General features: G+C 36.1%; 1 protein-coding gene across 2 annotated transcripts in view; it reads left to right on the top strand.

Annotated features, from left to right (window-relative positions):
* The first annotated feature begins 662 nt into the window (after nucleotides 1-662).
* The window catches only part of LOC131071521 (uncharacterized), a 55,696-nt gene continuing 43,660 nt past the window's right edge, over nucleotides 663-12,698 (top strand). The window contains exons 1-2 of one of the 2 annotated variants that reach the window (XM_058007421.2): nucleotides 663-1,159; nucleotides 2,044-2,123. In XM_058007421.2, the coding sequence (XP_057863404.1) occupies nucleotides 975-1,159; nucleotides 2,044-2,123 (265 nt within the window). In that variant the 5' untranslated portion in view covers nucleotides 663-974. The remainder of the gene's footprint in view (nucleotides 1,160-2,043; nucleotides 2,124-12,698) is intronic. The other variant, XM_058007420.2, reaches the window with a different exon arrangement.

The raw sequence follows: 12,698 nt of genomic DNA, 5'->3' as shown, positions 1-12,698 counted from the left end.
TCTTAATCCCTACCATTGATTAAATGTAGGTGACCTGTATAAGTCCTTCGCCCCCCTTATTTTCAATCTAGCATTTTGGAGCACCTACACTATAGCCAATATATCAAGCAAGCTCAATCAAGAGCTACCATTAATCAAGGATCTATCTTTCATTGTGCAATCATGGTTATGCTATTTTGAAGAACAACCCACATACCAAAGCATTCAAGCAAGCCTCAAACAACAAATGGAGTCTTCTAAGATTTTTTATGATGGCATTATTGTTTATCATTTGATTTTGTGCATCTTAGACTTAATTTCGTGGTTGTGTAGATTGTGAGTTAGGATATTGCATTGCATTGTTCCCATTATTATTTTGATACACATTTCTACATCATGCACGCTATATAATTATATATTATTTCGTTCAATATCTTGTACATATCAGAAGATCTCCTTTGAAAGCATCTATTTTTATCAAATTCTCACATAAAACAACAATAGAAACTTTGACAAAAATATCTCTCCCAATATTTTATATGCATTACTATATATATATATGCTACTTTATTCAAACTGAAAATCACAAAACAAAACTAAAGATTTATACAAATTTGTCTATTCATGCTTAGGGAATGGTTTATTTTTGCTTGGGACATAAAGAAGTGTTATACATTGTAAGGAACGGCGTACATGTACTACAGGCTCTCTCGATTTGAATACGTCCCTTCACCGTTTAGAAATCTGGGCAACTTCCATTTCCCATCCTGGTAAAAACGAGGAAAAATTCGTAGGAAGAAAATCAACGCCTCTTAGATAACCACGTGTTCTGCAAGCTTTGACTAAATCTAAGCAGTGAAGTTGAGGCATTTGATTTAGTGATCCGTTTGCAGGAGGACCCCGCAGTATGAATTTTCCTCCGCTACCGACCCTACGCTTCACAACCAAGAAATACACTTTAACCCCAATAGAATTTTCACAACTTTCACAAACAAATGCTAGACATTAGACCGGAGAAAAGAAATTCGTGTTCTATATCTGATCCTGAGAGTGGGCGCCTGTGGGAAGTTTTAAGAGGAAAAGAGAATTCTGGCGCAGCAAATCGTGAAGTTTTTTTGGGGAGAAATGGATGCAGGAAGCCACCTTATACTGCAACGGTTTTTTCTCCTTTAAGTTCAAGGTATATTTACTTATTTTTAAGTTTCAAATTTCCCTTCTAGAACACATTCAGAATTTGTTTTCTTAAAATTTTTCTACGGTTCAAGCGAGAAATCTCCTTTTTTTTGGTTCATTAAACGCAATTTATGTTTCTCGTCTCAATCTCATACATTCAAGAGGAGCAAAATTCTTCTTCTCTTGTGATGAGATGGTCACGGCCATTCATTTCTGGCGTGACTCGAACCTGTTACCGCTGACTGTAAGTCATTTTGGCTACGGGCGAACCACATTGCTCAGGCTGAAGTACAAATATTAGGAGACCAGCTCAGTTATTCGTGTTCATATCGTTCATTGAAATAAACCCTAGTCAGGTATTTTAGAATTAGGGCTCTTTCTATCAAAACTATGTGAAGAGTGTCTTGGGTATGTATTATTATTGTATGGTGCAAACAAGGGTAATAACTATCTAGAGACTTCTACTTCGACCTAAAATTTACTATATGATTAAATTTTCTTCTTCTTTGCTGACAGTCAAGTCAGATGCCCACTTGCTGTATGAGATCCCTTTGTAGAAGGTCACAAAGGGATTTCTCTTTGCATTATTGATTATACATTACGTTAAATTTTTCACCTCACGACGAAGCTCTGAGTACACAGGGCAACAGTATTTGTAGGGCATTTCTGTAGTTTATATTTAATTTTATTATCACAATAACAAATCTGGCCATTCATGAATTTTATGGCCCAGGTCAGTTGTTGAGAGGAGGGAGATGTAATTCTTTATGTTAATTTTAAATGTGAAATAAACGATTTGAATTTTTTTCCTCTACAAAATTTCCTCTTCTGGACATAATTTTTTATTACTTCTTGAATTTTACAAGCTAACAGTGTTAACTATATTTGCAGGTGCATATTTGAGAGCAACTATGCTGAACAAGCCTTCAAGTTAATTGCAATGGGTGCTCCATTCAAATCTTCCATTTATGGTTAGTTCGTTGCTAAGCCACTACCCTATACTTTTGAACTATTGCATAGTCAGCTATGTATGACAACATAATTTGTTTTCAATGGTTTTTTTTGATAGTTATATTTAAAACATAATAACTATTTTTTAAGAAAAACTGGATCTGATTATTACAACCAAAAGACTCCCAACTGGCAAAGTCCATGTTGTAGGCACCTAGATGGTGCTGAGTTCAAATCTTCCACAATACAAAAAAAAAAAAAAGATAGCAGAAGACCAGAAAGATCAGAATACAAAACCTGTGGTGTAGATGTTGTTGGATGCTTTGGGTTTCATTTAGGAGGAAATGCATGTGCTTCCATATAACTTCGAGCTTTTTAGTATTCACATTTATGCCCATTAATGTATCAAAAATATCTCCCAGCCTTAAAGTACTTTTTATTGATTCACTACTAATATTTTAAAGATGCAGGTTAATACTATTAGTAACTCTGAGAAAGGGTGAGAAGTTATTTTCATCTACGTTGGTCAGGTTCTGAACAGAATTTTTTTTTTTTTAAGAATTGTTTTAGGTCCTCCAAAACATCAACAACTTTAGAATTTAAGCTCCCCAAGTATGCTTTGTCCTACTCCAATTAAGCTCTCACGAGCTCTTCTACTGGGATGAGAGATCAAAGGTATTACTTTATTTTTATTTCTACTTGATGGAGGTATGATCCTCTATGCAGACTAGAACAATCATGAATCTGCAGATTCTCCGAGATAGAAGGAAGATGCTGATTAGAAATTAGATTCAAATTGCAGGGAGGATTGGCTGAGGGAACTTGGGAAGCAGAAACCTTGCCTTGCTTGCATGCTTCATCCCCAAAAATAATATTAGCTCAAAGACTGCCCATGGGAGAGCCTGTGCCAAAGAGGCGAGAGAAATTACTCCATAGTCATTAATTATTTTTGGTTCTGAGCTGAGATTGGCTAGCCAATCTGTAAGTTTTTTCCATTTCTTCTGATATGCCAAGGCCCAACATACATCTGCAAGTTTCTTCACTAGATATGTGACCTCCAGCCTAATCATTTCCAACTTCCAATTGGAAGACTTGCGAAACTTTATACCTTCTATAACAATTTGTGAATCATCTTCTATCATAAGGCATTGACTTTGGGAAGCCATAACCAAATCAATGTTGAGGGTCATTCCTTTCATTGTAACAACACTATTAGAGTCGGAGCTCCTTTTAGATCCAAACTAATAGTAGTACACCCCCACATCTTGTATGTGGTTTGACCCAATCAATATCCTAATCCTTATGTTTGACTTTAGGCTTGTATAAAGGAAAGGAACTTTGTAGAGGCTAGTTCCTTAGGATATTGAGATCATTTGAACTATTCATTTTGTTCTTAATTTTAGTTTGAAGAGATAAAATTTGAGAGCAATTAGTTGAAAATTCTGCCCAAACCTAATCCAGTTATTTATCGTTGATTTGAAAATTTTGTTGTTTTTTTATAACTAGATTCTCTAGGAGAGTGTGTTCTTGGAGCAAGCTCTCAAAGCTCCTTAATAATTCTTTATAACGAGGGAGAATCCAAGCTTCCATTTGCTTCATAGATTGTAGAACTGGAAACACAAGATGTGTTCAAGGAAGTTAAACATCTTCACTAGAGATCTCTAGCAAAGGTGTAGAGTAGATAATTGACCTCCTTGTTTCCAAGACACAAAGAACATTCAGTAGGCCCAACAAAACCTCTTTTAGTTAATTGTTGCTAGGTCAAGGTTTTAGTATGAGTGGCTAGCTGGAGAAATGCTTTGGCTTTGGGCTAGTTTTGTGATGCCCATGTTTTGTGTGAAGGACCAAAAAGAGTTTTGTTTGATAGTTTTGAAGAAATTGAGGTAGCCACCTTTGACAAATTCTGCTCTGTGCCCTTTCTTGCCCATGCTAGTTGATCTCCATCCTTTCTACCCCTTGGTTTGCAAACATGGTGTTAAGATGCCCAATAGCAATATTATCATGTTTATTGTCATTAGTAATGTTTTTCAAGCTCTAAATAGGAAATTATTGTTCATATGTTTGTGCCATTGGTTATGGAGCTTAGATCTTGTAAGTTGTAACCATACATCCAAGAATCCACCATATGTTCATTTGTGATACTCCAAAAACCTTTTTTTGAAAATGATCTTGAGTCCCTCTAATATTTTCCCACATAGGCAAGCCAAAGGGGAGTTCACTAGTATAGAGGAAAAATCTCAAGTGTTACCTCCTAGATATTTATCTTTAAGAATCTTGACGCAAGCGTTGGGACTATCTTGTATGGAAAGCTATATAAGGTTAGCTACAAGATCTTGGTTAGAAATATTGATAATTTGAATACACAATGGGTTGGCATGCCTTATTTGAAGCAACCCTCAAAAACTCTCTCTTTTGGTGTACCCCACCAAATGAAATATTCATTATTTTGCTATAGTTTGTAAGGATGCCTTTGCTGGCTAACAATAGAGAAAATCAATTAACTTACCCCACACTGCAGCGGTTAGCTGCAAGCCTCCTAGATGGGAGGTCTTAAGTTCAAATCTCAAAGCATTGTTCAATAAAAAAAAAAAAACTTAAGAAGAGTTCTACTTGTTGAGGAGAGGAGTTTACCTTTACTATGGGATAATTTTCTTTTGAATTTTTGAAGGAGATATGATTGAAGCTCCTTAATTTCATTTTTTAGGTACGAGAAGAAATCCTTTTCCTTTACCATGGGATAATTTGCTTTTGAATTTTTGAAGGAGATGTTTTCAAAGCTCCTTATTTTTCCTTTTTAAGTACGAGAAGAAATACTAAGTAAAGAGAAGGGACAATTGCCCTTTCAAAAGATAGGATCCTTTTGAGGAAGAGTTGCTCCTTTCACTTAACATAAAAATGAAAAGCTCATAAATTTGTCATGATTCACCATTTGTCCTAAGGCCTTTTTGAAATCATGAAAGAGATATCTTTATATGTGAATCTTTGTTAGAAAATGTAGGAAAAAAAGCAAGGTGTTGTCCACCAATTAAAGGATTGACGGGACAACTAGAAGAGGAAGCTAAAAACCCATTAATTTTTTCTTGTTTTTCATGAAACTTGTGTTTGTGGAGGGCCATGATTATACAAAGATAAGGGGAAAGGGGATTCCCTTGACTAAGACTGGAATTTTTTAAGAAACCTTTTGCCCACCATTGCTAATAATTGAAAAGCAAGTGGTGGTGTTGAAGCTTTTTAACTATTCTCTCACTTTTGTATTCAAATTGAATTTTTCCAAGGCTTTGTTGAGAAAAGACTGATAGATTCTATCATAGGCTTTAGAGGTATTAAGTTTAATGAGCATACTTTTCCTCTTGCTAATATATAAAGAGTGAACCAGATTGTAACAGGTTGGAATATCTTTAGAGATGTGTTTCCCTTGCACAAAAAAATCCGTGCTCATCAAAGATAATGTCAGGGAGAATCTGCTTTAACCTATTAGTTAGGTCTTGAAAGATCTCATAGATTGTGTTATAAAGAGAGAGAGGTCTAAAATATTCAACTTTGATAGCCTCATTGCATTGGGACAAGGAGCAAGAAGGGGGAATTTAAGGTTTTGACCATCTCTTGGGAATCCTTACATTTTTTTTAATAGCTTCCAAAGATTCCGACCCAAAATATCCCACAAGTGTTGGAGGAAAAATGTAGGGAAACCATTTAGACCAAAAGCTCCTTTCATCTCAAACACTGTTTTATTAGCTTCCTCCAAAGATGTCTCCACCATCAAGGCTTCATGATGTTTGCTATTTAGAATACAAGAGATGTTCTAAGAATCTAAGTAAAAATATCTTGATTGCTGCCCTTGAGATCCTTTTCCTCTTCTAGAATAGACTCTCATTGGTCCAAAAATTTTGTTTTGATTTCCTCAAGATCCTTCATAGTATGGCCATAATTTATCCCCAACCTAGGGATGGAATTGGATTGCTTCCTCATTTTGCAAGAGAGTTGAAAAAGTTTGGTATTTCAATCTCCTATTTGACCTTGGATTTTTTCTTTAAAATTTTTTCTCCTTATGGTACATATCCTCTAGTTGAGAGGGCACCTAAACTCTCTCGCCTTGCCAACTCGTTCTGGGCCAAGGATTTGTTTGATGAATATCAGCATTTCCAAATCTGGGTTAAATAAATTATTCTTCAGACAGTGATCTGAGACCATTCCAATAGGTTGGCTTTCTGAGACTTTGCATCTTGCCTAGCCATATTCTTAATCTTTATCACTACTGCCCAAATAAGGGCTTCTCCACATGTAGGCTGAAGGGAAATAAAAGCTGAATAAAAGTGCATATATGCTGCCACACCCAATCTCATTAACAAAGCTTCCATAATAATTAAACGGTGTTACATCTTGCCCACACTCTGGTCTACATAGATACATGAGGAAAAAACTTACCTTTCCTAGATTCTGAAAAAGACCACATTCACAGTATTATAATTCATCCTGGAGGTAATTTACTATTAGGAATTGGATCCCTGAAGACCATACAAAGGGGGTTCTTTCTGGAGGAGGGAGGGTAGATCACTGCAGACATTCACTGATCACTACCACTACTGAGAAGGGGCATTGATCCCACTTTGTGTTTGCTAATAAGTCTGCAACTTTATTACAGTACCTGTAACAGTGCACAAAAGTCATCCCCTTGAAATCCTCACTTATTTTGTAGGCCTCCAAAAGAAAACTTCTTAGTGTTTAAATCAAGGGGTCTATTTATGCCAAATCATTAATGATTCACATAGAATTTGTTTCAATGATAAGATTCTTGCAAACAATTGAGATTACTATATTAAGACCTTCAAGCATAGCCTTGATCTCTCCCTCATTATTTGATTTGTTGGTCGTGTGGCCTAGACAAGAAGAATCACCTTGTACAAACTCACTTGAATTTTAGCCTCTCTTTATTGTTATAGCCTTGATAATTATTGGCAATGGTCTCTCATTCTAGATATAATTAGTAAATCCGAACTATCATATGAAAATTTAATATGAATCATACAAACATATAGTCTGTAACATGGTGCAGTATGGTAATCAAGTCAAATGAACAACCAACAAATGGATGCACAGCGTACAAAATATAAGCAACTAGGAAGAAATATGGAGATTGAGAAACTAAACATGAACATTAAATTGGAGAAGAACCACCTTGTACAAACTCACTTTAATTTTAGCCTTTCTGTATTGTTAGGCTTGATGGTTATAGGCAACGACCTCTCATTTCAGATATAATTAGTAAATCCCAACTATCATTTGAAAATTTAATATGAATCATACAAACATATGGTCAGTAACATGGTGCAGTACAGTAATCGAGTCAAATGAACAACCAACAAATGGATGCATAAAATACAAAAAATATATAATTAGGAAGAAATATGGAGATTGAGAAGCTAAACATGTACATTAAATCAACTATCATTTGAAAATTTAATATGAATCATACAAACATATAGTCAATAACATGGTGCAGTACGGTAATCGGGTCAAATGAACAACCAACAAATGGATGCACAAAGTACAAAAAATAAGCAAGTAGGAAGAAATATGGAGATTGAGAAACTAAACATGTACATTAAATTGGAGATGAACAAAATAAAAACATGTGCCAGTCATAATTGCAAACTTTGTCAATCTTAGCTATTGAACCCAATGAGAAACACCCAATGTAAGCAGAGACTCCGTATATTCCCAACCTTGGATATGCCTTCTTTGGTTCTTTAGTAGAAGCCTTCTCTATTCGACAGATCTTGTTCCTCTTGGAAGTACATGTTTATATAACAGATCTTATGTGTAACTCTTGGCTTTCATTACCCAGCTAACTAGTTAGATATGGTAATGCGAAAATTTGTGTGTAACTACCAATTAAAGAAGTGAGTGTTAATCAATTAAAATTTGGAAGAAGCGAGTCTTGTTTCAACAAGTGAGCTTCTGAGTAATTCTGGCTGTCAAATGAGAGTAATTGATGGTAGCCATAACCAGCATTTTGTTGCCTTTGGAATTCATATTCAATCATTGTGTGATGCTAAGAACTTTATGCACAGGTTGCATGGAAACTGAAGTATGGCACAAAGGCTTGCATGACAGACTGAGGTTCGTGTGGAGACTTGCACAATCATCAAAAATCATTTTCCAACTTGTGGTAGTATTGAAGATTGCAGAGGTTGCATTGTAGTGCATGTATGCTGCAACTGAACTGCACTTTAACAAATCTTGCACAAGGTGTGTGGAACAACTTAGTCTAATTAGGCTTTGTGTTAAATATTAAATTGCAAAAAAGTGCAAGAGTTGCTCAAGTCCACTCACAACAAAACTATCCCCAACAAACACACTAATGCCAAACATCGAAACACACAAGCTAATCTTGTGCAGAGAAAGCCAAAACCAAAGCAGGAAATATTTTTTGGTGAGGCCAGATTACTTGACCCCTAGGATGGTTTTGCATCAGACATCCCAAGCTAATCTTAGATTGCGAGGATAGTGCTCATAATTAGGACAACATGGAAGAATAATTTGGGCACCCAAGTCAACTTGCTTCTGCTTCAGAAATTCATGAATCCTCTTCAAGTCCGCTAGTCTTCTAGCAAATAAGATATCCCTGCTAGAGTTTCTTGCCAATGTGTGAATTCAAAATCTGCACAATTCCTTCTCACTTTTATGATGCACCTACTTTCTTCAATCTAGTACTCCTTGTGTTTGTGTTTCGTTCAATTTGATTGGCACAAGGTAGGAATACAAGATAGAGACATTGAATGTTAAATAGATATCCAAACATTCTGGCACCTTGGTCGCATGCATTTTTTTTGAAAATCTTCGTAAGATCCAAAGCCAAAGTAGTTTCAAGATCAGTGATCTAGTTCAACAATTTATTTGGATATAAGATTTTTGAGTAGCTTGGGAGAACAAATGTTGGCTTGCTTCCCTACGTTTACCAAGGCAATCGCAAATCTATCTTCTGCATTGGTTTCCTCCTCAAAGTTGTCATTATCAACAATTTCTTGGTATTATGATATACCTCTCATCATCATTGACATCTTCAGTTACAACCTCTCCTCCTTAGTGTGGTCTCAATGACTTCCAGACTCACCTAAATGGCTCTTAGAGTGTCAGTTAGATTAGTGAAGTTGTTTCTTGCGCCTCCTCTTCCAACTCTGTGGGCCATTGCTCTCTTTACCATTTTGCAATGCTACATTTACACAAAATGTACCTATTTTTAGGGAGCAAAAATCTGCTCACAATCTCACCTCTTAGGAATTAGAAAATCTGCTCTGATACAAATTGGTGCAGTACTGTAAGTGGGTGAATGCAACCTAGAAACAGACATATAGAGTACACACTAGAGGTAACTAGGAAGAAATATATAAATTTGGAAACAAAAAACATTATAATTTGTAGAAGAACAAAATACAAAAATGGAACACCTCAAAATTGTGGAACCCATCAATCTTAGTTACTCAGATCAATGAGAAACTGTGTAATGAGGGATTCTGTGTTATGATCTACCCAAATTTCCAAATTCAGATATGCCCCCACTGGTTATTTAGCAGAAACCTTCTCTTTTTTACAACTTGAACTCCCAAAGCTTGAACTTGTTATTCTGAAAGTATATGCTTATATGATAGGCTGTGTGTGACTCTTGGCCTTCATCAACAAGCTGAATGGTTAGATATGGTTATTTCACATATTACTGATCTTGTGTGTAACTGTCACTTAAAGAAGTGAGCAATAACTGATTCAAAATCTCGAAGAAGCATCACCTAGTGAGCTTACATTTAGTTCTGGCAATTAAATGAGAGCAATCGACTATTGACATAATCAACCACTTGGTGCCTTTGAAATTCTTATTCATCGTTTGTTTGTGGGAGCTTTGTGCATAGGTTGCATAAAGATTTATGAAGGGTGCAAAGCAGGGAAACATAGGGATGTGTCACTAGGGTTTTTAGCCCCTATCCCCACTTTGGGGATGTCCTGGGTACATTTCCAAGGCATTACCCCCCCCGCCCCCAAAAAAAAAAAAATGCAAAAAAGCAAGCGAAATGCCCCCAGTCTGTGGGGACATTCTAGAAGTGCGGTGGGGATGGCTGGCCATCCTCAGGATGCGGAGGGAACGTTTGGATGTCCCTTGACCATCTGAGGGCTGCCGGCCGTCCCCTTTTTTCCAGGATTATACAGAGTTCTTCCTTTTTTGGTCTTCATCTAGTTCCTTTTTCTCATAAATGTCAGACTTTTTACTTCAAGATAAACATTCCTAGTTTCAGATTCTGCAATTCAGATTCTTTTCGCTTCACCAAGGTGTTCAACAGCTGTGATTCCCAGCAGAACGATTTCAGAAACCTAGAACTCTGTGGCTAACATTTTCAGAAACTGCTAGATTTCTGCATGCAACATGAAACTCAGATTGTGCATGAAATATGATATCCAGATTTTTAAGCTCTTTTTATTTGATTTTCATCCTTATTTGCAGAAAGTTTATTCTTCACATTTTTCATTGCATATTTTTCTTTTTTAAGTTTTAATAGCACATTTAACTGCAGATTTTTATTTTAGAAGCAGCTTCCAGGTATTTTCAGAACAAATATCAGAATCAGTTTGCGATGATTAATAAATTTTATCATGAAGGAAGGCTGTGAAATTTCATTGCAGGATATTTAGATGGCTATTATCTCTTGCGTTATTGAAGAAAAAAATTGTTCTGGCCTACAACCAAAGAGGTGCAGTGTTGAATATGGCTCCCATTGTCACCAATGTGAAATAATCAGACCAATCTATGATAAATTTTATTAATCTGAGATTATATTACATTCCATGGTGCTAAACAAAATGACAAAATAAACAAAAATTAATAGAAATCATAGTAAAGGTGCAGCAATCATTTCATTAATAATTTCTACATATGAACAAAAACAAACTGATAAAGTACATGTAGTTTGTAATTTGTATTTATACAGATATTGGAACACATATCCAGAACCTTAAGAGTACCATTAGTATATGGTTGGGACAATTTGTACACAAATATATCAAAAACTCCCGTCCCTGAAACACGTTCCCCCATCCCCCTGTCCGTGTCCGGGGAACTTGGTGGAACATAGGTGCAAAGGTTTGCATTGCAGGCAGAGGTCTGTCTGGAGGCTTGCACAATGCTAAAAACCATTTGCCAACTTGCATGACAAGCTTAAATACTGCAGAGACTGTGAGAAGCTTATGCTGCAGTGTCTGGGCTGTGCAGGCTGAATTGCACTTGTCCAAAGCTTGCACAAGGGGTGTGAATCACTCAGTCCAACTGGGTTGTGTAGAAAAGAACGAACTACACAAAATTGCAAGAGTTTGTACAATTAAACTGGAACTAAAAACATACACTAACACAAAACATCAAAACAGATCAGTGTGTGCAAGCTAATCTTGTTTGCAGAAAACACAAAACTAGGAAACAAAGGAAGAATTTTGTTATGGGTTATGCAAGATTGCTTGCCCCCTTAGGATGCGCCTACATCAGAAAACATAAATGCTAATCATTATTGACATTTGATATCATTGTGCATACAAAACATAACTACTCTTGAATAGGCTAGGTGCATAATGCAAAATTTAAACAAAGCATTTTCTTTATTATACTAAAACCAATGTCTACCATATAAAGGTGGTATCGATAGGCTTAGTTCATGTAAATTATTCCTTGCTTATCCCCTTCTCTTGGTTTATACACTTTTCTGCTAGGATATTGTTTCTTATTAGGATCTTCCACACTTTGCATTCTCAAATTGCTTGTATAATCTAATTCACAATTTCACACACAATCCAATGGTTTAGTTTTATTTAAGTGATGGGTGGAACTCCCTTTTTCTTAAGAAAGTAATACGTAGTCCATCTTGCTTAATGATTCTCCTTCCAGCCTTATACGCCCACAAGATGTGTCTTGCGATTTTGTGCTACTAATTATATGCTTGCTTTAAGGGAGCCTAGTATGGTTGATGGAAGCTTTTTGTTGGTATGACACTTTGGTTGTGTGCTTGAAGATACTTGCAAGCCCAAAGGAACTGCAAGGGTTTCAAGATATTCTTGTAGCTAGACTTTTTGTGAACACTATATATTGGTATGTGGGAGTTTGTTTGTACTTCTAATTTTATTACTATGTTCTTCATTTTGTCATTATTCATTCACCTAGGTGCTGGGGTGATCTCCTAGGATTTTGAGGTGAATCACTGATAAACGCTATTCATCTGTGTATGAAAAGGCTTTTCTTAGCTGCTTGAGACTTATACCCGACCTCATCCATTTGTTTCTCACACTATAATGTGGGGCGTAGTGTAGTTGTAATGGATTCCTGGTTGCCGGTTTTAAACTTTGTTGACCTCATTGATAAACCAAGACCCCATTGGCAAGTTTTTATTTAATTATAGTTTATTGTGGATCAGCGGCACTTCAGCCTACATTTTCTCTTTAAGAAATTCACTTCGAAACAGTGTCCCAGTTTAAATAGTCATGGAAGTTCTGAAGTATGCATAAGTGTTAAACTGCATGGTAGCCCACAAGGATTATATTTGAATCTTCATCCTTATGATGATATT

The sequence above is a fragment of the Cryptomeria japonica genome, chromosome 9 (genome assembly GCF_030272615.1).
Source record: "Cryptomeria japonica chromosome 9, Sugi_1.0, whole genome shotgun sequence".
NCBI lineage: Eukaryota > Viridiplantae > Streptophyta > Pinopsida > Cupressales > Cupressaceae > Cryptomeria > Cryptomeria japonica.
Note: the sequence above shows the minus strand (reverse complement) of the source record. Positions and strands in the feature narration are given on the sequence as shown.